The sequence below is a fragment of the Branchiostoma belcheri genome, unplaced genomic scaffold, assembly GCF_001625305.1.
Source record: "Branchiostoma belcheri isolate BF01 breed outbred unplaced genomic scaffold, Haploidv18h27 scaffold19, whole genome shotgun sequence".
NCBI lineage: Eukaryota > Metazoa > Chordata > Leptocardii > Amphioxiformes > Branchiostomatidae > Branchiostoma > Branchiostoma belcheri.
In genome coordinates this window covers 406,625-434,553 of record NW_017803379.1, presented here as the reverse complement: position 1 = coordinate 434,553, position 27,929 = coordinate 406,625, and the positions used below count along the sequence as shown (strand labels likewise).

The window sequence follows — 27,929 nt, the reverse complement described above, 5'->3', positions numbered from 1 at the left end:
TGTCCAGACTGTAACGTGTCGCCCATGCGTTGAACCACCTTGGATACCTGGATACCTGGATACCGCATACGACAACGCAGAGACAGAAGATACGGTAAGTTTGTGCAGTATAGCAATATTTTGGAATTTACACTCGCTGGTTTGGATTGCGAAACTGTGTACTGCTAACTTGGGGATCTTTGTTGAAGACTACCAGTCAAGGACGCTATTTGCCGTGAACTCATTGCATATATCGGTTTAAAGTTTTGTTTCCAACATTTAGTTTTTAAGCCGTTCGTTTACTTGTGCAATGCTTTTGATTATTCCTTGGAGAGGGATGTATGAATACCCGTTGTTATGCAACGTAATACCAGGAGCAGAGCGTACCTAGAAGGGCCCAGAGACGAATTGAAAATATTGCGTTGTCTATGAAAGTGCCTTAACTGTTGAGTCTTATCCTGGAGGATAAACCCCTTGGTGTCTATGTAGTAATAAGTATGGATCTGATAACGATGTTCTTCTAGTGCACATCTAAGGTGTACAACAAAGTCCTCATTTTGACAAATTAATCTTGTCGACTTCGTCAAGTCGAATGCATCTAGTTTAGCCCCTAACTGTGAATCAGTGTGATGATGAAAATTGCAAAATGGTCGTATTCACAGGGGCTGAGGTCAGTCTTGTTATAATTCATGGTTTAGCGCAATTAATACAGATCTGTTATACTACAAAACGCAGTCATTGGAACACAATGTTGTCGACAAGTTTCTCTGTATGGAAACAGCACATCAAGTAACATTACAGTTCCTTTGTCCTCATTGCCAAGACGCTTAAATTGAGCATTTTCTTCATCTTAGTGTGAAAACGTTGCTGTACTCTTGTCATGACAGCATCTGAAAAATTAGCACTTTCCACTAGCCTCTACCACTAGTACCAGGCACCGCGAATCTCTGGAAAAATAGTAGAAATTGGCCAAAATAAAGGGAATAGTACTCTCCAAGCTGAGGTTGGTGGGGAAAATCGTCACCTTTTTATATATGTCTTTTTTTTTTGTTGGTCGCTACCCCACCCAACGACCAAAAAAAAAAAAGACATATATAAAGAGGTGACGATTTTCCCCACCAACCTCTGCTTGGAGAGTAGGGAATAGTGCGCCAGGGGCGTTAGTCGGCCAGAGTGATACAGTTTGTCGCAAACGTCCCTGGCGCACTATTCGCTTTATTTTGGCCAATTTCTACTATTTTTTCCAGCGATCCGTGGTGCTTGGTAGAGGCTAACTTTGCACTTCACCTCGCACTCGTACGCTAATTGCTGTCTTCGAATATTGTATATAATTGACCAGAAATTCCTCATCGCCCCTCATTTTAAATTTCCTTGTGCGGGAGTCTACACTTGTAAAACGCACTTCTGTGCAAGTTGAAAAGGATCTGCTTGTGACAAAAACTTCTTCTCTAACAGACTATTATCTAAAGGGAGGTCTTTCTGTGGCTGCACGGTATAATCAAATTGGCCAGGCAGTTTGCCAGACTTCGTTCCGAAGAAAGGCGCGTAGATCGAAAGACTTCCGCAAATTATCAGAAAACGTGAAAGATTAGAAAAGAGTGCAAAGTACCCCCTGCCCTGCACTTGCAACTGCCACAGTACAGCATTAAGGCTTCAAATGTGCAAAATGTTGTCAACAGTTTTTACTTACTAAATATGAGCCAAATCACGGACCCCATCATTGCTTTGTGCACTTTCCCACTACACTTACTATGTCTGACGAAAAATGTACTAAAAGTTTTCAGTTTTATGCCAAAAATACTATAACAGTACAAAAAGGCTAGAAGGATAAGAAAGACGAAATCTATGCCTGGAGAGTATCAAAACCATCATAATCCATGCCAATTCATATCATGCTACATTTAACATTTCAAACCAACCAGAAAAGTAGATTGGCCAAGTAAAAAGATAACAAGGCAGTGGAATTGGTCCGCTAATGAGTCGAGTTTGCCGCTTTCCGAAGCCCTGTAGAGGATTCCTTAAATTATGCTATGAAACACATTCAGTGATCGGACAGCTGCGTTCGGACTTGTTTCTTCGTCCGAAAGTTTTCGGTAGTTGATAGAGGGGTTAACTGGGAAAAGCGCGCACCGCACACAAAACACCACAATATTAATCAACAAATTCATAGTGCTTGGAAAATTCTATTCGCCATCCAAGCCATACAATGATTAACACATGGACAACCATTCTGTATGTAAAGTAACCTAAGGACATCACCGAATCTGTAGAACAAACGTCTTTTGATGTGTGACGAGAAACAGGTTGTCAAATTCACGACAAGGTTTTATCTTTTGGATAGTGACAAATGAACACATGGTGGGAGAACTTCAAACTACTTGCAATCAAGGGCAGGGAAGTAACCTGACTTAGATATGTGAATATTGGAGGAAGACTCAGATTGTTCAAAGCATACAAAGTTAACGTTGGACTACTGTATTATTAAATCTAAATACATGTGTATGGTTGTTCATGAAAATAACAAGACAGATCTATTCTCAGCCTGTCCACCCAAGGAGTTTAAAAATCACCGAAAATCTCATTGGAATATGATGAGTAGGTAATCTAATATTGTAATGAACCAAGTGCGAGCCTGTTGCTTGTAAATATGCATTAGTTTGAGTGATAATTGCCGTGTGGGCACCACCCTCTGTCCCGCCTGCTGATTTACACCCGAATCACAGGTAGAAACGGACGCTTGACAAACCTAAAATGCAAGACAACATGCCCAGACACACCGAAATGCGCATAACAATTATAATGTGAAGTCCAAGGACTGTCCAAAGACCTGTTTATATGTTCTGTATACTTAGGCCATAGCAAGTAATTTTTATGGATGACATCAGCGCGCGCATTAATTTTCGCCCGATTTTGGAAAAGAAAACAAGAAATTTTATTGTCCTCTGACAGTGACGTCTTTTGCCACGCTGGAACGTAAATTGCAGATAATTGTGAAGAAAAGAAACAATTGAAAAAATTGAAAATGTAGGAATCTTGTTTTTTGGGGTCCGCCTTGTTTTGTTTTCGCCCACGCGCATTAGATTTGGAGTCCGCGGAGGATGTCATCCATGAAATTTACTTGCTGTGGCCTTAAGCATAAAAATGAATGAATGACCGTGGCCAAGCCCTTATGCAAATGCAGCTAACAAGGAGGGGCTAAATAGCCTATAGCTAAGTGATCAGGCTGACAATGTGCTTGATGGGAGAATTGGTGGAAAATGTGCCTCTGCTGGTGAAATTTATAGTGCATGTTTTAAACCATTTAAAACAACCCTGATAAACTTTCAGGAATGAAGAAAATAACGTTATGTGATCGACCATGTCCTGTTCTATACGAAAATTAACGGAAATCTTGTAAAATAAAGCCAAAGGTTTGATAAAAGCCAGTTATGTAAGAACTACCCTTAAAAATGTAGCAACATTATAGACAAATATCGATTTTTCAGAGGAAGGGAAGGTAGTATAGACATAACCACAAAGTTGTTGTTAGAAGGTAAATATTAGCAGCTTCACACCAAAAAAAACTACATGTCTTCAACCTCAGGAATAGTTCTTGAAACTAAATTTTCCACCGAAAAATATACATTATCATTTTTATGAAATAAACAAATGGTTGTAACATAACGATATGAAAAATACTAAGACGTAACGATATACATCTTATCTAAATTCCCTGCAAATTAGAGATGTTTTGAAACTTGTATGGCCGACTTCTTTCTATTTTCATTCAGGACCCCAGGGGTAACTCTAGTATGCCTGGACTTCCTTAGTGCACCTAAGTTCCATACCATATGTATCTTCTCTGCGATCTACAGAGGGCTCAACGAATTCCATATATTAAAAACGAATCTTTTTACGCCTTGTTTTTTTTTTGGGGGGGGGTCAGTCATTCTTTTACACTTTGTATGATATTCAAATTATGAGATAAAGGGATAAGCAAAATCCTTCAATTCAAGTCGCAGCGAGAGCGCAGAGCGATTGCCATCAAGTGGAATGGCAGCCTTAAGAAATGCGAGTATTTCAGACGATTTTAGAAAATATTCGTGCCGAAATATACCAACAAGATGACCATGTCTACGCAATAAGCTACAAGGAGCGGTTCACACTGTAACAGAACTTCCTACCGAGACGAAAAGTCTACTCTACTGTACTCTACTCTGCTCTGTGAACGCTAGGTGCTAGCCACAACTTCAAACGGCCGGCACCGCTCTAAAATACGATTGACTTGCGAACTTAGTGTAGGAAATAGCTTTCAGGTAGACATGCTATGCAATATATAATGACAGGGTCTTTTTTTAACCTCTTGTTCCCCTTTAAAGCGGAAAAGGATTTACATTGCCGTATTTTACCAAGACAAGCCGAAACGTATCATTGAAGATGACCCACCCGGTTCACTCCAAAAATGTTTTTTTAGGAGTTACGCGAGTTTGAATCATACCCAAGACTTAAAGGTGACTCGCATATTCACACAAACATTAGTCATCAAAAGGCTTCCTATTGCATTTCATAATGACCTGTCCTACATATACTTTGGGTAGACGAAAATGATAACATGTAAAGTTGGTAAATATCTCCCAAAGACAAGCGTAGACATTTTCAACTACTCATGTCATTTACGTTCATAATCCTGTAGTAAAGTAGACTCTTAGAATAGACTTCATTGTATTGTTTTGATCACATTGCCATACATAGTACCATGTACCATGTTGAGCAATCAAGTTCATTCATTCATTCAATATCCTTTCACAAAGGTGATGATGTCTTTGAAATACCTTGCTACAGAATTACCGTGTATTTGTAAATCACTTGTATGGCTTCGGTGCGAATGTCGCGACACGCGCGGGAACTTTACGGGTACCGACATGGAATATTTATTTGGAAAGCCCCGTAACATAAATTGAAAGAGAACAAATTTTGACGCTGCAAGTGTATATTTCTTGCCCTCTAGACACTCTCGTATCTCGTATTACTTCTGAGTTCTTTAGGGGATGTCATCCATAAAATCAAGTTAGTGTGGTCAAGTAAACAAAGAAGAAGGGGCTTACTTCAGCAACCTTGTACACAGTTGGGTGAGGGCTTGCTCTCTTCAAGTAGTCATTGGTCAGTTTGTGCAGATAAATCGGGAATGCGTTCTTCATGGCTTGTGATTGCAGCAACCACAGACTTCTCTTGCATCGCTCATTCAGTCTGTGTTCGAAGGTTCCCAGCTTAGAGGTGTCTGCAGTTTTCACAGGAACCAACCTGGTTGAAGAAAATCAGACCAACACAATTACTTGATGGGCATAGATATTTGTGTCCGTGGTTTTTCAAATGGTGGGCATTATGATTTGACCATGATATACAACAGAGACGGGTCGTGGTTCTCCCCGGGATTTCCGAGAATATCGTAGGACGATTTACAGTGCTAAGGTACGCATAGACACTACATGTGGATTACGTATAACTACTGTACTAAATTTCAAAACAGGATTAGTCAACAACGAACAGCCATTAGAACTTGTATCTGAACTATGAAACTGCATCTATTCGGTAGGCCCACGAAGGCTACCTTTGAAAATGGTGTGCCAACATGCTGCTATGGAGTTATTTTTCTTTAAATATTGAAATAAGTCCAAGTTGATTTTACTATATGGGTGACATCATTTGCGTGCGTGAATTATCGTTCCGTTTCCCCAAAAAAGATTCCGACCATACCTGTAAAGCGGCAGCCAAATGAGCAAATACTAGTATATGCCGTAATTTAAAAAAAAAAAAACAGGGGAGAGAATGCTAATATTGTATACGTACAAGGCAACTTCTACAACGTTTTTAAAATCTTTTGCTCATTTCAACTCTCGCATCAGTTTTGGGGTTCATGAAGGATATCATCCAGATCATCAAATCAACATGGTCTAAGACAGAAATTGGTCTTTTTGTTAACCATTAAAATGTCATGATCGATCATGATTCCAATGTATAGACCTCGGTAACACTTTCGTACGATTCTTGAGTTAGGTAGTTTCTTTCCGGCATTGAAATTTCATTTTTCCAGTATGAAAAAGGTACTAGTAACACCAGACGTGTCCAATACTGTATGGTTATGAAAGAGGATAAAAAGGCATTTGTTTCTTGACAAACTTAAAAAAACAAAAAACAACAACATACCATGATTTTGGCTCTTGCCCGTCAGCAGCGACAGCGTGCTTCACTTTGAAGACAAATCCTTCCGTGTCACCATGGAACACGCCAAGCACCTCCAGACTGAAGTTTGTGCGAGCACAGAAGTGGTTGTTTTTTTTCTTTACTCCAATTTCTCCACCACAGACAACTAGCATGGACGTCTCGTCCTCTGGATTGTCATCAGAATTCGATGCCATCATGTAGACGTCTGTAGGTTGTGGCAACTCATTTCTCTACTTACAGGGCTTTATAAAGTACACTAGTCTCCCTGCGGACACAATGGCTGTTCTAGCCAATCAGCATCATTTATTTTTAAAACACTGTACGTCAGCCTAAAATGCCTTCTCCCACATGTTTTCAGTTTTGTTCCTGTAATGGGCAAAGCCAAGCAAGGTTGTTTTTCTTCAAGATGTAGATCAGGATGTCAAAACGCGGACCTAACACTCAGCAGGTATCTATAATTTGTAATTAAACACCAATCGCGCAGGTTGTAACGAGGCACCGTAGATAATCGTACACATTTGTCTTAATCTAAGTAATGCCATATGGTATGTCTAATTTCGCCAGCTATTGACGCACGCCAGCTATTCTGACAATGACAGTACATCCACACTTTGTCGTTCGTGCGACACAGTCAACTTTCTAAAATACTATCTGAAAAGCCAGTAAAGCATAGCCTGGGTACCATCCGGATTTTCGCTACGCAACGCTCGAAAAAATCATTCGAGCGTTGCCGCAGTAGCGAAAATCCGGATGGTACCCAGGCTAAGTAAAGCAACGAGGCCAACCGCTTCGTGGGCATGCATGACAGCAGCTACTTTCTTATGAAAGGTGCATAGGCCTGGTCTGATATTACTCATGAATGATGTATCCGAAAATAGGGCTTAAATGTCTTGACTGTACCGGCGTTTTAATTCTTTTCTGCTCAACCCTCCCCTCTGAAATTGCTCGGGGGGAAATAAAAGCACAATGGCAGTTAATTACTAGCTCGCGTTTAGAAGTTGCTCTTAACCGGTTTTGGGGGATAATGTACTAGATGTGCTCTGGCAGCTTTTCATGGTAAGATTTTGAAATAGATGTAGCTCCTCTGTTCAAAGCACGACTGAAAGATTTGTTTCGAACACACCTATGTTCCGAAATATCTCTTTTCCGAAATCCATGTGTTCCGAAAACTCTTTGTTCCGAAATATATCGCTTTGAGATAACATAATTACATAGATTTCGGAACATAGAGATTTCTAAAAACAGGTGTGTAGATAGCCTGGGTGCCAGACCCACATCAGGAAAGAATACTATCCTGAATTAGATAAGATATTCCCTGCCACAGTCTGGCATCCAGGCTAGTGTGTAGAGGACTGTTACACAACAGTCCTAACGGCTGCGATTTGGGCAACTTGAACATATATTATTTAATGTCAGACTCACATTAGATGTAGACATTCTATTACGTGTTGTCCAGTACTGGCTTCGACTTGTACAGATGGACTATAGTAGGCAAGCTGATGGACTTTTGTTTCAACAGAAAGCGCATTGACAGAGAAGAACCTTGTTACAACGTATGAAGGAAAGATTAGATTCTAGAGGATTCTCTTATTTGTTGTATTCATGTAACTCTACTTGTGACATCAAATCTGTATGTACCATGTTAGCGTCAAGAATTTCTGACATGTATGTACAGAATACATGTATTTCCCATAAGATAAATATTGATTCTGGAAAAGTAAGGTTCTACAAAGAATGCAATGCAAGTATGGGAAAATACTAGTACCTGGACTTAGTTGATTTTAACTTTCGCTCTGCAATACTTAACATCCGAATTAGAGCAAAAGCTCTTGGTGATATAGAGAGGGCGGTATAAGAAGTTTCAAGTGAATGAACGAATTTGCAAACACTGTGAGTTGAATTCTGTGGAAGACAAAACACATTTTATCTCAATTTGCACTCTCTATAACTTACAATGAAGGAAATGAACTCTTTGACACAGCCTCCAAAATATACCCTAACTTTCACACATTTACAGATGAAAAGTCATAAATAACAGAAAATGTGGGATCTTTCGTCTACCTCTGTCTTCAAAAAAAGAAGTCATATCCAGAAGTTTTTAGGTGTTGTGAATGAATGAATGGTTTATTCATGTAAAACATGGCAGCCTTGTGGTTGAAATACGTTCCACTTACATACAGGGACATCTATACCCTGGTTACCATACATAGCTTAGGCCGCCAAGCAATACTTGTAAGCCCCGGGTAGTATGTACAGAAAAGACGGTCAAACTGGCCCTGGGGCCCAGACTGAAGCTCCGGCGGGCTAGGGAGCGCCTGCCCCCGCCGACCTATATTACGCGCCCCGGGAAATGTGTGCGATATGGGTTTCAGCTACCCTGGAAAGCCAGAGTACAAGCGGGTGGCGGCTGATTCCTTATCGGCCCGCCAAGCACATATGCTCCGAAACACGATCCAGCCGGCCAGGGTAGGTTAGCGCCCCTACTTTAGACATACATACATGAGGAGCATACAAGGGTACTATACTAGGCTAATACAAAGTGTTCTAGCTACATGTACTAAGCTAACACAGAGTGGTCAACTTCTTCTTGCTTTTTGAACAATGGAAAATGTGGGAACAGATCATGTTTGTGATAAGGGGTTTGTCTAGGTGCATCAAGAATATAAACTTATCGTTTGCATTTAAGTGTTTATTATATATAAAATAAGTACGGGAAATTCTCTTTGATATGATTAAAAAGCACAGATCGTTCATTAGAATATAAAGTACAGTCTAAGATGAAGAGCTGTTCATCTTCTATTTTATTCATGTTACAGCATTAACAAAGTCTATTCTGGAGAGGAATGCGGTTGTGCCTTCCCGTAATTTGTGACAACTTATTCGGAGTTTATATAAAACAATATAAAACAATGCCTAAGCATCGGAATGTGGTTTACAACAGTTTACGACTTATTTCTCTTATTCAGCAGTCTTATCGGAGATTGAACATCTGCTGACATGATATCCGGTGCACTGTTTCAAATTATGGCCTTGATGGTGAAAATTACAGGATAGTGACCATATGGGCGTTATGATTTGTTTGTACAATGTGATTTACAACCTGATGGAAGGAAACCCTTTGTGTCTGCAAAGAAGTAACACATGGGATTAGCTATCAATTAAAACAGGGTATCTGCTCTGCAGGACATTATCTCGTCTCGAATATTGTAAGGCCATATGTGCCCACATAACTGACAAAGCAGTTCCTATATCATTCCAAAAACAATCGAAACACGTTGTTGACGTATACAGCGTTACCTAACTAAAACTTATTTACATGACCTCTCTTTGTTCCTCAAATTTCTTTTTAGTAATTTTTGGTGGAGACTGTCGAAGGGTAAAAAAGAACAGCGACAAATGAAAATGTCCCACTCCTCACATTCCTCTCAAAGGGACCAGCAGAAACGCATTCCCCCCGTCCTCTAGCTGTGTTTTGCAAAATGAACACGTTCTCGTAGGGGATGGAAAATCTACAATTGAGCGTGTCTTTGAGGTAGGGCGAATAGTGAGAAAAAATCTGTACTGTTTATCTACTGTTTTCCTATCTACTACGATCTCCCACATTGCAAAAGGAATTTGGCACAAGTTGAAAAAATCTGTTGTAGCCAATTAACTTGTTTACCGGATTCCAAAAACACTTGGATTTCTGCCTTTGAGGGATAATTGGGTCATAATTCATTCATTTTATTTCCGTCATTTTTATACAGGGTAACCCAATTCAGTGATGGCACTGCTTTTCAACGGGGCCCTATCTATTGATAGCGCATTGCAAACCTTCACCTGATTCTGAGAATATAACTACATCGTCTGCATATAACAAGCATGATACAAATAAATTATGTAGGGATGGTGGTGTACATTCAGCATTGTCTAGCAAGTGTACAAGGTCATTAATAAATAAACTAAACAGTGTAGGGCTTAGATTGCAGCCCTGTTTTACGCCTTTTTTTGTAACAAAGAGTGGCGTTAGACCGGATAAGGTTTTTACGCACGTCTGGGGTTTGTTGTACATACATTTGATCAGCTTATAGAAGTTCCCCCCTATCCCTGAATTCAGAAGTTTGTAGCGAAGTCCTTCTCTACAAACGGAGTCAAAAGCTTTTTTGAAATCGACAAAACATGAGTAAAGACGTTTGTTTTCGGAAAGATATTTGCTCAATAGGGTGTCCATGATAAATAGGTTGTCGTTTGTGCCAAATCCTTTTCTAAAACCGGCCTGATTTGGAGAGATAAGTTTAACAGACACGTAACAAAAGTATACAGAAAGTGGAGGCAAAAGACACACTACTTTAGACATACATACATGAGGAGCATACAAGGGTACTATACTAGGCTAATACAAAGTGTTCTAGCTACATGTACTAAGCTAACACAGAGTGGTCAACTTCTTCTCGCTTTTTTGTACAATGGAAAATGTGGGAACAGATCATGTTTGTGATAAGGGGTTTGTCTATGCGCATCAAGAATATAAATTTATCGTTTGCATTTAAGTGTTTATTATATATAAAATAAGTACGGGAAATTCTCTTTGATATGATTAAAAAGCACAGATCGTTCATTAGAATATAAAGTACAGTCTAAGATGAAGAGCTGTTCATCTTCTATTTTATTCATGTTACAGCATTAACAAAGTCTATTCTGGAGAGGAATGCGGTTGTGCCTTCCCGTAATTTGTGACAACTTATTCGGAGTTTATATAAAACAATATAAAACAATGCCTTAGCATCGGAATGTGGTTTACAACAGTTTACGACTTATTTCTCTTATTCAGCAGTCTTATCGGAGATTGAACGGGGCTATTTTGATATCGGGTGGTGCAAGAGTCATTTTGTCCCCCCCCCCCCAAAAAAAATCTATCGCATATTAAACGCCAGAGTCTGGTACCCAGGCTATCTGCTGACATGATGTCCGGTGCACTGTTTCAAATTATGGCCTTGATGGTGAAAATTACAGGATAGTGACCATATGGGCGTTATGATTTGTTTGTACAATGTGATTTACAACCTGATGGAAGGAAACCCTTTGTGTCTGCAAAGAAGTAACACATGGGATTAGCTATCAATTAAAACAGGGCATCTGCTCTGCAGGACATTATCTCGTCTCGAATATTGTAAGGCCATATGTGCCCACATAACTGACAAAGCAGTTCCTATATCATTCCAAAAACAATCGAAACACGTTGTTGACGTATACAGCGTTACCTAACTAAAACTTATTTACATGACCTCTCTTTGTTCCTCAAATTTCTTTTTAGTAATTTTTGGTGGAGACTGTCGAAGGGTAAAAAAGAACAGCGACAAATGAAAATGTCCCACTCCTCACATTCCTCTCAAAGGGACCAGCAGAAACGCATTCCCCCCGTCCTCTAGCTGTGTTTTGCAAAATGAACACGTTCACGTAGGAGATGGAAAATCTACAATTGAGCGTGTCTTTGAGGTAGGGCGAATAGTGAGAAAAAATCTGTACTGTTTATCTACTGTTTTCCTATCTACTACGATCTCCCACATTGCAAAAGGAATTTGGCACAAGTTGAAAAAATCTGTTGGAGCCAATTAACTTGTTTACCGGATTCCAAAAACACTTGGATTTCTGCCTTTGAGGGATAATTGGGTCATAATTCATTCATTTTATTTCCGTCATTTTTATACAGGGTAACCCAATTCAGTGATGGCACTGCTTTTCAACGGGGCCCTGTATTACACAGCACAATACAACAATCACATACAAATAATAACATTAGCATACAAAAATTATAAAATATATAATTATAATGAAAATGATAATAACGAATGAATGAATGAATGAATGAATGAATGAAAGACCTTTATTGTACATTTATGCTCTTACAAGCTAAGTTCAGGTCAGATAAAAAGAATACAGTAAAAACTTACTTAAACTATACATACTAAAGTGATGTACTATTTACAGGTTCAACTTCTCGCTTTTTGAAACAGTTATGGATGTATGAACACATGTAGCCGATGATACATTTTTGTCGAGTTTCATAAGAAATTTTTCTCTTTCATCTAGAAGACTAAAGCTTTGAAACTTGTTTTTTTTTTACATAAGTATAGAGTGAATCCCTCTCAGTTCTATATAAACTACAATTAGCTACAAAACGATACTCATCTTCAATTTCATCTAGTTCACAATATTGACAAATCCTTTCCTGTAGAGGAATGCGGTTATGTCTGCCTTTTTCTATGTGAAGTTTATGGGAACTAATCCGGAGTTTTGTGATGGCTGTTCTGTGTCGAATGTTTGGAATTTTCAGATATTCTGCCTCTTGGTAGGTATTCTTTAGTAATCTGTATGTGCGTAATTTGTTGTTGTTCCGCATTTCTGATATGAAAGATTGGAGATAAATGTCCTGAAGGCGTTGGTGGAAGGACGATATAATTTGGGGTGAATTCATTAAAGGTAGACAAGGGCGAATGCAAACAAAATGAAGGACTATTTATTATTGTACATGTATGCCCTTACATGCTAAACACAGGTCATGGTGAGAAAGTTCTATGTACAACTACAAGATACAAGTCCGGTATCTTACTACATCTACAGTGTGCTACTTTGTATAGCTAGGTTCAGCTTCTTCTCGCTTCTGAAGGCAGTTGTAGGTATAAGAGCAGATGAAGTTTGCAATACATGGTTTATCTATTTGCATGAGGAATACAAATTGTTCTTTGATGTCTAAATATCTAACACCAGGGAACTTACTAGACAATAGTTCTCCCGTTGTTATAAAGGGTACAGTCAGCAAGAAAATGACACTCGTCTTAAGATGCCAAGCTCCCATTACCCTGGGCCCAGACTCTAGCTCCGGCGGGCTAGGGAACGCCTCCCCCCGCCGACCTATATTACGCGCCCCGGGGAATGTCTACGATATGGATTTCAGCTGGCCTCCGCAGGCGAAGGCCAGTTTGACCCTCTTTTATATATATGTATCTTTATTCGCAAAATCATGCCCGAAGGCTAATTGCTTTTACAATCAAGTATAATACTCATTACACAGTAACAGGAGACAGGTAACAACTGTCTGTAAAAAAACTTCTACTTCTACTACTACGCTAGCTATTTTGGGGTTCGACTTCTTCTTTGAAGGCAGTGGATAATGAATAGTCCCACATTCTGCATAATTAGTGGGTTTTGTGATCTTAGTGGAAATGCAGTTTTTTGGTGATCTTCTAAATGACCAATGGAGAAATTGTTGTGACTGTCTGGAATAATCTGTTTCTTTCGGTCTCATAGTGAGGACACTGGCTAACAAAATGTATTTCATTTTCCACTGCATCCATTGTACAATATTTACATAGTCTCTCGTGCACAGGTAGTTTTCTATAGCGGCCTTTTTCTGTCTGTAGTGGATGCGCACTTATTCTAATCTTACACATGGCAGCTCGCTCGTCAAATTCATTGTGGTATAGGTATTTTTCCATAGAGTAGTCGGATTTGAGAGTCTTGTAAAATCTTAGCTTGCCGTTATCTACAGACAATTGGTGAAAGAACGTTTGAACATACATATCAGTTAGTCTTCTCTTCAACAATGTACATATACTCTTGTTGTCTAATGTACAGTGGTTGGTGTTCCATAAAAACGAGTAGCCTGCATTGTTAATTATTTCTTTGACATGGTGTAGCCAGCTTTTCTCACCACTATTTCCCATATTGTGTTGCTGACAGAGTAATGCATCTACCTGTAAGGGTTGTGTGAAAGTGTCCAGTTGTTTGAGTCTTAACCAGTATTTAAAAACACGGATGGATACTACCCGGGGCTTACAAGTGTTGCTTGGCGGCCGAAGCTAATGTATGGTAACCAGGGTAAGCTCCCATCTTCACAAGTTCCGAACTTTCTATCTACGCACAGATGAGGCCTGTTTCAAATTACGGTTTTGGTCTGGTAAATCTGATAACGGTCCATAGATACCAGCAAAGTGTTACATCTGTTTGCTTTCACTGCGTGATTTACAACTAGGGCCTAATCAAAACTCATGCTGATCACATTCCCAAGAGCGGGAGCCATCCATTAGCAAAGCGATCAGTCGGTTATCGGGATTTGGAAGGAAGGGAGAACAGTGTTGTCATCCATCAGTGTCTAGACACCTCTATGTGAACCAGACCATACACGTCAAAGCACATATGGATAAGAAGAAATCTTTTGACAGACACTGCGATCGATCGGGACAGTTTAACTCAGTCATGATATGGGGAAAAGATTGCGATTTGCTCCGCGTGAAAAAAGAACGTGCATTCAGATGGTCAGTTGGATAAGTTATGAAAATCAGTCCAAATATTGAAAAGACGGGTGGACAGATCATTTCTAGCCTGGGTACCAAAACCTTAGGGTCGGTTAGGGACTATTTTTGACCTTTACGCAATTTTTTTCCACGCTACGATTATTTTCAACTTACAGCGTAACGGGATTTTGACAATCTGTTTCCATATAACTCCAGGTCGCATTTGAAAAATGTTCCTTCGGGTCCGACAATTCATATACACAAACAATTAAAAAACAGAAACATGTGGGGCTTGTTTTTGAAGCTAGTGCATCAGAAATTTATTTTTTCACGAAACGCGTTGTAATTAAGCTTTTCCCACGTCGACCAGACTGCTGGTTCTCAATGTAACAGGTAGAGTCCGGCTTGAGGTGGTATAAGCAATGAGGTGAAGAAGTGCATCTACCTGTAAGGGTGTGTGGAAGTGTCCGGTCTTTTCGGTCTTCGCCAAAACGTGACTACACGGATGGACATATCTTTATCTGCTGGGAACTTCCCAAGTTCTGCCCTACAATGTTACTTGAGTTCCTGTGCACACCAAGGATATTCGTACAAAAACGGTTCTGAGTTATTTTGGCAGTATAATTGTCGTTTGATTAATCTTTGCGCCAGATTCCACAGGAATATAACATGATAGATTCAATACACGCGCCAAAGAGTTTTTGAATAGGACCTTTGGTGATAGTGAGGTGCGGAAGACTGTTTGATTAAACTGTAAGATTTACCTAATCTCCAAGCAGATGTTTCTGTGGCCGCAAAGACTGTATCAAATTGGCGAGGCAACATCCATTCGGTGGCTAATGGATACTGCATGGCCAATTTGATACTGTATTTGCGGCCACAGAAACATCTGCTTGGAGATTAAAATTTACCGCCTATCCCTGAACTAAGTAGTTTGTACAGCAGTCCTTCACGCCAAACACAGACAAAAGCTTTTCGAAAGTCGACAAAGCATGCATAAGGTCGTTTATTGGCGGTAGTGGATTTAGATATCAGTGTGTCAATAACAAAGAGATTGTCGTTAGTTCAGAATTTCTAAAGCCTGCCTGGATAGGTGAAACAAGGACATTATACTTGTATAATGTCCTTGGGTGAAATGAGGTTATATTCATCAAGGTAGTTAGTAAGTCGAGTGTTCATTAAACTACAGTTGTGAATAACCTAGCAAGGCAGCTGATAACTGATAACCCCTATAATGATGAAAGATCTTTATTGTTCGGGTCCTCTTTGAGTCCACCTTTATTTAGGGGGACGATGTGCCTTATGCCAAGGACATTATACTTGCTTATACCCTCATTCCACTTAGACCACTTATTCCATCTCTCCGCAACGTGAAAATCGCCAGAGCGCGGAGAAAGCGCCAAGGTCGCCATAGGAGCGCGATGGGAGCGCGGAGAGAGCGTCATGATAGTTTGGTCAGCGGTTTGGTGAGAATTAGCCTGGGTACCAGACTCTGGCGTTTAATATGCGATAGATTTTTCGCCCAAAGCCCTATAACTACTCACGCCATAGCGAGGAGATAATTAGTGCCTAGGCTAGGTGAGAATAAGAGATGCTTATTTTAGCATCAAGTTTAGGATCAGGTCGTTCCCCGAGGCTTTATTATTCTTTAGTTGGGAGATTGCTTGTGTGATTTCCTGTTGTTGTGTAACATTATCTAAAAAAATATTTGAGGATTGCAGATTGTTCTTCTAATTCTAACTATTTTTCTTTGATCTGGGTCTGACAATGATTGTTAGTTTACGGGGTGTTAGGCGTACGGTCACTACCATGCAACTTTTGGAAGTGCTCGTGAAGAGCCTGTTTGTTAATTGTGTCCTCTGTGGGGATGGAATTATCAGTTTTGAATTGTTAAACTAGTTCCCAAAAGGCTGACGGGTTGTTACGGGAGTGGGAGTTGAGTTCATTGAGAATCTTGTTTTTATGGTACATTTTAGTTTTGCGCATCAGTCGCGTGTATTAAGTTTTCCGTTTAAAGTAAAGGCCTCTAATAAAAGGGTTTTTGAGGTTTTTTGAGAGGAGCTTGCCAAGCTCTTTTATTTTCCCTCTGGCATAATTACAGTTCTCGGTAAGCCATTTCTTTCTATTTTTGCGATTATTATATGTTCCTTGTTTTGTACGGCGTAGCACTAGTGATTTTTTGCCGGCTTTTTGTATGGGCGAAACCAAGTCATTCAAAGCGATCTCAGCGAGTTTGGAGTTACCTCGTAACTCCCGTTGAGGAAGTTTTCAATGGCGGAGGTAAATTCGTGGCTATTTGCTGTTTCTAGAAACATTTGTTTGGAGTGAACTCTCCATACGAATTTACAATGTTGCCGAGTAGGCAATGTGTTAGTAGTCTGTTTAATGAATGAATGAGTGAATGAAGACCTTTACTGTACAAACATACCCATCCCCACTGGAACCTGGCAAAACCTGTTTAATGACATGGACGTTGAGGTAGCATCCTCCGTTGCAGTTCATCAATGTTCCGTCTAGCAGGTGTCAAATCGATCCCGACTTAGATATATCCTACTTCTAGTTGCTAAGAGTAAACGAGGGTTGGATGGACTAGAAACTTGGAGATCTCAATCTTATCCTTGGCAATTGTCACATGGATGCCAAACATATCCGTCTATCATCTGTGCGTCTCGACTAGACACAGATTGTGACAAAGTACTTCTACATTCTTCTACTATTTGTATCAGAGAAACATGATACGAACTGAACCTGACTCCACAGACAATGTAAGAACCCAAGTGCTCTGAATAGTAGATTTATTCGCATAGAAAGGAAGTCAATCATCTACAAACATTGGTAAAAAGCGGGGAACACTACAGTGAATAATATTGTATGTAGAAAGGGCTTCTTTCTGGAAGTTGAGACTCTAGACTCAAAGTTGATATAACCGGGTAAGAATTTATGAATTATATTTCCTTAAAATCTGCAATGCCCCAAGAATCGAAATATCTTCTTCAGCTGAATTACATCCCAGAGGAATCTATTAGCTTTCCGCTTTCAAGACTAACATGTAAATAGCTGTACAAGATTTCTGTCAATAAAACGTTTGTAGTCCCTACTTATCAAATAGAAGATCTAAAAAATCTTGACGGAAATGACTTAAAAAATTGATACAATGCCCTTTAAGTGTAAAAACAACACAAAAGTACAATATCAGAACAAAATCATTCACGGTTTCCTACCGACAAACTGTTATTTAAAGGAAATAAATCTAAAAGAGTGTGTCCTCTGTCCTATTTGTCTAGAGGAAACCTATCCCACATATATTCCCCACATGTCAAGTACTTTTAATACCTGGTAGAATGATACACCGTGCCAAATATGTATAGATAAAAAACATGTATTGTATGGACACATGTTAAACTCTCAGTCTAATACTATTATAGTTAATGCCAAGCATCATATTTTCCGTTACACTTCGAGCAGCAAAAACTCAGGTTACGCAATGCGGTCACAGTTAGAAAATATATTTAGAAAGGGCGGTACAAAAGGTACCTGTAGGGAAAAATACATTTGAAACTAATGTATGTCAAAAGCGGTGTAAGACGAAATACATTTTATCTTCAACTGCCCCTTTGAGATAACCACTAGGAAAGAAAAGATCTATCTAAAGAAGCCAACAAAACTTACAAGTCTCAAACGTTTACTGACGAAATAAAACTACAACTCTGACTATGTTGCATTAAAATACAAGCACTCTTCTCTCATTCTTTCTTCTGGCAAGAAAGCTAGACACCTGATTCAGTGAGATCTTTCTAATGCCAAAGGCTCCTGCTGCGTCACCGAGATCAGATACAAGGTCGTTGTAGATAGTCATAATTTCCTTTGAAGATGCATTTTCATCATGATGTTGCATAATTTCAATCAATAAGCAACGCTCAAATTCACGAAGTCCGCCTAACTTGATACTGAAAGGACTTTTTTCCATGGCCTGCAAACCAGTCTCCCTTTCCATTTGGTGCGTGTGCCTGACCCTAGATGCGCGGGTTTTTTTACGTACTATCTGGGCAGGTTTGTTGTTAGCACACCCATGGCATTTACACATGGCAGTACAATTTTTAGAAGATTTGTAACATATGCATCTTATATTCTCACAGCGTTTTGCATTTTGTCTTAACCTATTTTTATCATTAATGCCACATGCACAAGTACGTACTGGACCATCCTTGCTCATTTGTGACTCCACCTTTATTGTCTCATTTCCTGTAGCAGCCTTACGCGTAGGACTGACATCCTCGTTTGACTTTACTTCAACTTCTTGATCAGTTGGAATAGCTGCGCTGTAGTGGGCCATGTTCTGATCAAATATAAGGAATATCAGCGGATTTGTATGTGTTGTTGCAACTGTTGGAACTGTTGTTAGTACCTCTGACCCTTGCATATTTGTGAACACAGTGATAGGAGTTTCCAACACGTTTGAAATAGCTAGCAAGGCTGCATCTCCGATAGGTAGGTCATAAACTCCGGATTGTCTAAATTGCTGTACCATGTCATAATAGTCTTGGCCAGGAGAAACGGAAAAATGGTAACGTTCGTAGTGATCTAGAAATTCTTCAACAACTAGCATTCTTAGTCTGTATACCAGATCGTCTTCGCCTACAGTAGAAGGATTTATTCCTATGTTTTCCAGTGCAATTTGAAAACTTGTTCCCATATACTTGCTTTTTTGTCGCAATAGGGAGACAACCACAGATCTGAAAAGACAGTCTCCGTCCGGTCTAATGCTCACCTTCTCAAATCCAAAAGAGTTTACCGTGTCTACTAGGTTAACACTAGTGTCGTTTTCCAACGACCTACCGAATCTAGTTCCCAACTTAGACAAAAACAATTTTGTTTCATCAATCAATGGCGAATTAGCACTTTTGTTTCGAAGGTATCTGACAGCCTTTGTTCTTGCGATAGCATTTGTGACTAATTGGACAGTTTCCAGCTGCATAGTCTTGTCACTTTCCAAATACATGTATGTGTGATTAGATGTAGGTCCAGTAGTTGCTTCCAGCATTTCTCTTAACATGGTTTCCCCTCTGTTGAGAAGTGTGTCTTCTGTCTGGCCTGGTAAAAGCATGATGGAGCTGGTTGACGCTTGCAGGGTCCCGTCTGAAACACATATATGGTTATTAGTATACAATTACTTAGAATTGCATTTTTTTACTATTAGGCTAATTATCATCGGATTGAATTTAGGCATTATGTTTAGGTAAGGGCTGTAGGGCGTATTCAAGAGACGTCATCACCCCTGCCCTCCGTGTGTCGCCATGTTGTGGTACATCGCCAAACTCGGCAACAATTTTCCAGAAAATCAAAAGTCCATTTATTTTGTCTCTTACGTTATACGCTTTAATATTTGGTTCTGGAAAAGACTCGTACACACAGATCAGTACATGGCTTAGTGTTTCTCGAGGCCTACAACCACGTTGCGACCGGATAAGTAGGGAGGTCGAGGAGACTTGCAATAAGATTTGATCGGGATGGGGAATTTGGACTAGACAGGACCGTAGGGAATGGCCGCTGCACAAATGTCTTGTTTCATAAAAAGCCATCACAGAACTAAAGTCACATCTGCTCATTACGTCGCTTTTATGGTTGACCAGTTTGTTCGTAGTTTTTTCCTGCTGCTTGCTATCTGAGTATTTCTCATACCCCCATTCCACTTGACGGCGCTCTGGCGGCGCTCCCTCTACGACCTAAAATTGGGTACTCCGCTAAAAAGTTTTGCTCTCGTGCGGACCGGAGCTGGAACGTGCGGACCGGAGCTGCACTTTAAATACGGGTGTGTCTCCGCGATCGGGCCAATTTCATGTCTTTTGATCTTTTGGTGTGGGTAAGACAGTATCAAATTGGCCAGTCTAACCATTTCCCCACGTGGTTACAGACTGGCCAATTTGATACTGTCTTACCCCCATCACCAAAAGATCTGCTTGGAGATTAGAGTCAATCTACTGTACCTTGTACAGGTGTGGTGATATGACTTGTCTTTCTGGGCACATGACTGGTCCTGGGATTTCTGTCTACCGTGTCACTACCGTGTCCTGCAAGTTAGATCATGTATTTCAAAGTTAATGATTAATCGTACAAAATCGACAATGCAAGAGGACAATAGGAATGGGAGGGGCGTATCGGATAATAAAGCTAGAGCGGTCATATAACAAAAAAATTAAAAGGCCATACAAATAGAAAACGCACCTGCACCGGAGGCTAATAGCTGAATACCTCCAACAATTGTACAGATGATGGGCATAGCTCTGTAGCTTATAAGCGAGTTTTCATACACACATTACTGGATCATGGCATAGAAAACAAATTGTATCATTGAATTACCTTTAGGATTGTTGCCTTCATGCGGTCGCCACTTCTCTGAGACGGAGGGAGGGTTGTAACGAACTCCTTTCAGCTGATGTTGATTGTTCACAGCATGAAACACATTACTAATGGCAGCTTCGGCTAGTGGTAGTCCAATGCATGGTGAACGCATAATACCGTGTTTATTCAGTTTTGAGTGCAACTTTTCATTTTTATTAGTGCCCGCTCCAACAGGTATATTTGACAAACAGCCTTCCGCGATGTGACACCTCAGATTTTTCAAAGCGCGAGTTGTCTTTAAACTGAATACTGGCAGATCGTTTAGTTTCCTTTCGTGCCAGTGTTCATAAAATCTTTCCCAGTTTTTTAGCAAGTCATGTTTCTCGGGTGTTGGCTCTTTTCTTACTTTACCTTTATCAGTCGCTTTTCGGAAAATCATTTTGAATTCATTTATCAACAGCTTACGTATAGGGCATGCTTTTCTTATTGTTGTTGTGAACCGTTGCACAGCATGAAACAAGTCTAATTTCACCGAGACATGAGGTCCAAACAAATCTGTTAGCATATGTCTCCAACTGCAGCAATTGTCAATGAATATTTGGCTTATTGGTCGTGAAGATCGTTGCTTTATAGCTTGGAAGAGGGGCCGAACTTCATGGAATTTTGTTGACTGTGCTAGAGTGTACTCTAATATCTTGCCTTTACTATTCAATATCACAAACAATGTTGAAAATTGATTTATGAATTTCTTTGTAACGGGATGATAAAAACCAATTTTTGACGCAACTTTGAAGGTATGATCGCATGTGATATAATCTATTTCCTGCAACTTCATTGTTTCCTCTCTCACATTCTTGTTTCTTTCTGTGTCTGTCAAGTACAATTGCAGTAGCAATGCCCTACTTGGTACCGAAAGTAAAGACTCGTTGAAATCTGGAAAACTTTGTATAACCGCATTCAGGTCAAAACTGGACCCATTGAATTGCTCACGGTAAACGAAGTACTCTCGTTGTTTCAGGCAGTAATGCCTGTGGTACTGCTCAGCACAGATGGACCGAAACGTACTGACTTCCATTCCATGATTGACACATGATTTAAACCATGACAGTAGTTTATGTGTCGTAGCAGCTTGGTGCGTCAGTACGAACGGCACTTCTCTAAATTCTGCCACCTGTTCCAGTAGAACCGGATTTGTACCACAGATGATGTGACCTTTCTTACATTTGTAGCCCTGAAATAAAACAGGTAAAAATAAATGTATAGGTGCAATCAATAAATTATGAGAAAACGCGTTTTGACTTAAAATAAGAAACCCAACAAAGATATATTTTCCAGATATTCGTGTACTTGCAGTTTATTGTTATTTATCCAGCTTCTACGTTCTATACGCTAACAGATATCGGAAAACACATGGAGTCCAGACACAGCGTAACATCCATTACGACTGGATATTTATATCATATGCAACGCCGAAAATTCTGTATACAGGAAATCAAAAGGCCACAAGGTTTGACATCGCCTGTCTTCAAAATTTTGACTTACGAAATTCTCAGAATGGACTAATTCTAATGTTTTTACTCATTCCTATCGTCAACTCAAAATAAATAGTATATTTAGAGAATGCTCACCCATGATATAATGAGAGCCCTTTCTTCTTCAGTGTAGATGGAACGAATAGAAAACCTCTTATTCTGCTTCCCAGACTTTACGAATTTTGTAATACCTTCACTTGCTTTAACAACAGTGAGAAGGCAGTGGCAGGTGGGGCATAGGAATCGGGTGTTCAAGGGTCGTATAGGCTGCCAGAGGAACACAGTTGGTATCAGGAAATGTTCAGTTTTCGGCGGTCCATCGGAAATGGCTATTTCCATCCAGGATCTTCGAACGAACATAGCTTGGACCTCTCCCGTGCTTTCGAAGTCTTGAATACACCTTGCCACAAAAGTCCGGGTTTCTGGAGATAGATTTGTGAGAGCACCATTTGTTGAACGTGAGAGGGAGATAACCAACAAAACCACACAGGTTTGCCAAGCTAGCCTGGACGCCATCATAGTTGATCGCGCCTGCATGGCAGCCAGTCTGGTACCGTGGCTGGTCACACTCGTAGTACCACCGTCGCACGCACAGATGAAACCACAGCCACATCCAGTCTAATTAATCCCATCCAAGCAATTCGTGCTTCACACCCCGCCTAGAGTGGGCGTGATGCCCCGTGGAGGGCTTTGCCCAGAATTGTAAATAGAGTATCTTTCCCAACCAACCCCATACATTGCTGATAATGAAACGTTTTGAGTAGTGACTTGTTATCTTCGCCAAGGTTATGTCTTCCAAAGTGTCTTTTGATCTGTACATTATAGGGTCACCATTTTTGGATAATAGATAGCTCTTCGTCTAGGTAAGAAGTGACAAGGGTTTAAGCCCCCTAGCAGCTTGCTTACATTGGTTTATTTCAAACAACTCACAATTATGTACAAAAACGGCGCCATCACTTGGCAGCCTCTAAGGCTGAATTGTGTGATTAGAAACGCTATACAGTGAAGTGAAATCCTGGTCGTCATTCCGTGTACATGTATTAGAAACAGTCATAAATCATATCATTAAAATCATACATTTCACCGTCTATTCATGATTTAAAATGTACGGTACAAGGTACGGTAGTGTACTTCTGTTGTACCGCTCTGTGCGCGCTGGCAACTGGTCAAGTTTTGTACTTTGTCTAGTAATCCTCCCACTGACGCTACTCCTGGTTTGGGGCAGCCAGTGCCGGTAGAGGGTAGAAGCTTGTACATTGTTCGCAAATCGTCTGCAAAGGGCTTCTCTACGATCCTCGAGTGTCTGTAGCTGTAACACCTCCAGTGCTGACTTGTAATTCATGAACTCCTTGCCAAGTGTGATTCTGGTGGCTATTCTTTGAATATTTTCGCTCCTCTTTCTCTGTGCTTTGGTCAGATCAGGGTGCCCTAGAGGTGCGGCATATTCCAACACAGGACGGACGAAACATGTACAAGTATATGTAGTAAGAAGATCTTCAATGGGCGGGTTGAATTGGCGCAAACGGCAGAGAAAGTATAGCCTCTGGTTTCCCTTCTTTGTTGTTTCCTTGCTTGGAACTCCTGTTAGTTGATAATCTTTAAACTCCAGCATGACACCAGACCACCAGCAGAGTTGGTCTCGTACCGCCACATTCTCTTAATTTCTCTCGTTTTGTTGTTATCGTTGGTGTGTCAGACTTTGAAGTCAGGCCCGCACCACCCCTGATATAAAACCAAGATAGCCTTTGTGTAGTTTGATTCTGTAGACAACCTTTAACAATATTGAGACAGTACATCAGCACCGCAGCATGTGTTTGATTGGCACACCTGTATCACAACAACATACTCTCCACAGATGAGACAATGAATGTCGACGGTATGAAGTTGAACATCTCTAGTTTATACAGTAAATACATACAAATGAAGTGTAAAGGTAATTGTGTGTTCAGGAAAAGTGTATGTTCTCTATAAAAGATACTTGTGTGTTCAGGAAAAGAGTATGTCTCTAAAGAGGCCGACGATTTTGGCCAAATGCATGTCAGTAATGTTATCTATTGTTTCAACCTACAGGCATAGGATGGCGTCTAGGACCGTGAGGTTCATCTCAGGAGCCGACCAGATGGTCATCTGTCCATATGACCACCATCATGTTATCCACAGCCGAAACCTAGGCAAGCACATCCGGAAGTGCCGGAAGGTTCGTCATTTCTTTTATGACACATCTGTTTTGGACATATGGTTCGAATTTCTTTGAGAATAAAGAAAATTGTTACACTTTGCCAACTCGGCTGCCAATGCAATGTGAATAAGTAGTATTGTGTTGTGTTGTGTTGTACTTTCCATTACTTCATTTATGCCACACCAAGTACCTTTTATGACTTACATCAGAGCCCAAGCATGGGGCCCAATCTTATAATTTCGAACTCTCACCTACCAAATATCAAGACAATCCATTTAAGCGTTCTCGAGTTATCATTTACAGACAGACAAACAGGCTCACGAACGCTCCCGATAACATAACATTCTTGGTAAAGGCAATGTATCATATTTGGTCTCTTATGGCGATTCTGGGGATATTAAGCAATGATCTTGAGCAACGGAATAACATTTAGTTCGTTTCAATGTGTCCTTTTTAATCTTACATTTCCAGAACTACACAGGGCCAGAGTTGGCGGTCTGCGCCTTCAGTGCTGTGCACATAATGCCCCCCCAGGAACTTCTCGCACACCAGGCCAGCTGCCCATATGGTAGGTCCAATCAGATGCACGGAATAGAGTTATTGTTTTCTGAGATCAGCTTGGAGATTACTGCAATGCCATACCTTTAGGCCCAGTTGTGTATAAAGACGTCCCGACAACAATGTTCTGACAGCGGGAAATATCGCCACTGTAGCGAAAATCTGCGCATGAATTGGGCCTTATTAGCAAGAATGTTGCTTTGCGAGGGGTCTTCCAAGGGATCTGAGATCATTTCCAAAGGGAATGGTGTAAAATTGACTTTTGGTAGCATTTCTTGCGAAGAAGACAAGGTGACAAAGGTGCGATTGCCCTTCTATAGATGTGTGAACGATCTGATATAATTGGGAAGGGGGAAAGACCAGTACCCGTATTGGTACCCATACGGTGTTCCCAATAATCCATTGTCGCCGGCAACAATCCAACAGGCACCGAGGAATCGCGCCTCCTAGCGAAATACCTTAGGATCCCACCTTTCAATAAGTTTGCACTGCAGGCCGACTGAGCATCTCTACGCCGACTGGTAAACGCACACATGTTTACAAGAAACCAACCAGACAATTTTCATAATAGTCATTTTCTGCCACCACGTACACGGAGTATTCAGTAGAACTTCATCAATTATTAATCAAAACAACCCGCATGCTCAAGAAAATTAGGCGGATTTTTTTACGTACATCGCAAGACGATCTTGTTGGATGTACGTAAAAAGAAAAATAATCCGCTAAGTCCCTTTCAGCTGGAAATAAAACTCAACCCATGTATTTTCCAACCAAATCAAAAGAAATTGACCTCTGTATTTGTACACATTATTAAGCCGTGATTTGATCAATGCCAAGGCGAACGCAAGGTCCTTGCTTAGGGGGCGGCAATGGGTTATTGGAAAACACCGTACGGGTACCTACATGTATACGGGTACTGGTCTTTTCCCTTACCCGATATGATTTATGCATACGCCTCACGCCTTACATATTTTCTCCTCTTCCTTCCCATTCAGCCAAGTATGATGTCTATGCCGCGGCTCCCGAGTAGGAATGAGCTCCAGCAGAGAGAAACTCGAGAAACCCACCAAAACCAAGCCCGAAGGGAAGTAGAAACGAAACGGAAGGCCGAGTACTAGTGTAAAAGGCGAAGTGCTGAGAAAGGGGGCATCTCGGAAATAAACCAAGCTAGCTAAAAACAAAATGCTAAACATACTGGACAGTCTAAGGAATACATTAAAAGTGCTCAAAATCTGTTAACTTAACTACATAAAAGTGGTAATCATCATAGGAAACAATGACAGGAATAAGCTTTTAAGCAAGATCTAGATCATAAACCTAAACCTACTGAACAATGTAATAAATGCATAAAAGGGCGGCTACGTCTTAACAACAGAAAAGTATTCATGATCATAGAAAACAAAGGCAGCAAGCTAACTAAAAACTGATTTTATAGAACTTTAGATACATGGCAGTTCAACCACATGTCTGACGTGGAATGGCTGCTTATTAGAATAAAAGTATTTGTAAACATCACACCCCTGTTATGTTGTTTTCATTTTTATGTATAGTTTGATACATTACATAATGGAATATGATGAAATTTGAATGGGGAAATGCTAGGATGAACGGGTGCATGTAAGAATGAATGGGAAATGCTAGGATGAACGGGCATGCGTAAGGATGAAGGGGAAAATGATATTATGAACGGGGATATGTAAGGATGAATAGGAAAATGCTAGGATGAACAGGAATGAATGAGGATGAAGGGGAAAATGCTGGGATGAACGGGTATGCGTTAGGATGAATAGGAAAATGCTAGGATGAACAGGTATGCGTAAGGATGAATAGGAAAATGCTGGGATGAACGGGTATGCGTAAGGATGAATAGGAAAATGGCTAGGATGAACGGGTATGGGTAAGGATGAATAGGAAAATGCTAGGATGAACGGGTATGGGTGAGGATGAATAGGAAAATGCTAGAATGAACAGGTATGCGTAAGGATGAATAGGAAAATGCTGGGATGAACAGGTAGGCGTAAGGATGAATAGGAAAATGCTGGGATGAACGGGTATGCGTAAGGATGAATAGGAAAATGCTGGGATGAACGGGTATGCGTAAGGATGAATAGGAAAATGGTAGGATGAACAGGAATGAATAAGGATGAAGGGGAAAATGCTGGGATGAACAGGTATGCGTAAGGATGAATGGGAAAATGCTGGGATGAACGGGTATGCGTAAGGATGAATGGGAAAATGCTGGGATGAACGGGTATGCGTAAGGATGAATAGGAAAATGCTGAAAAAGGATTAGTAAGGTTGAATAGAATTAGGATGGGAGTGGATGAGGAGTGTACCGTTGTTCATCAGAGGTTGTGCAGTTGATGGACCACATGTGAAGTCTGTACCTGTGGTCCTATGGTGCTACTGTATTACCACTGATAATGACATGCGTCATGCATATGTAATGTTCTCATTTGCATGCTTGTGACTTCTTACATGCGGCCGCTACCAGATGGTGGTAGTCCGGAGGTGGCCCTCTAGCCGATGGTCTCTGGCCGAAGTTCATATCGTCTGTGGGCATAATAATGTAGAAAGAACACGAGACTGAGTGTCTGGGTTAAAATGTACACTGTGTACCCATAACAGAGATGGGGACGGCAGAGACTCTCTGCTACTTGTGGTCCACAGATCATAAAACGATACTTCCTAAAATTCTACATGGTATATTATACTATACCAACTTACCGCTCTCCTTCGTTCTTACTGCAAGCTTCCACTGCCAACCTATTACGTGCTGTAATAGCTGTCATCCTGCGGGGGGACGGCAATTGCTAGAAAGGGATAAAAGGGGGACGTGTTACAATCATGATCGGAGGAATTTGTAAC

General features: G+C 40.5%; 1 protein-coding gene across 1 annotated transcript; it reads left to right on the top strand.

Moving 5' to 3' along the window:
- LOC109467792 (protein D7-like) lies at positions 1–26,539 on the top strand. Its single transcript, XM_019765844.1, has 4 exons — positions 1–94; positions 24,395–24,521; positions 24,975–25,071; positions 26,057–26,539. The coding sequence occupies exons 2-4, from the start codon at positions 24,402–24,404 to the stop codon at positions 26,089–26,091; spliced, it is 252 nt and encodes an 83-aa protein (XP_019621403.1). The 5' UTR covers positions 1–94; positions 24,395–24,401; the 3' UTR covers positions 26,092–26,539.
- The last annotated feature ends 1,390 nt before the right edge of the window (positions 26,540–27,929 follow it).

Bases quoted from the DNA above. Each gene is read 5' to 3' on its own strand.
- LOC109467792 (XM_019765844.1), top strand. From the start codon at position 24,402: ATGGCGTCTAGGACCGTGAGGTTCATCTCAGGAGCCGACCAGATGGTC. The intron at 24,522-24,974 runs GTTCGTCATTTC...TTACATTTCCAG, and splicing joins ACATCCGGAAGTGCCGGAAG to AACTACACAGGGCCAGAGTT. The intron at 25,072-26,056 runs GTAGGTCCAATC...CTTCCCATTCAG, and splicing joins CCAGGCCAGCTGCCCATATG to CCAAGTATGATGTCTATGCC.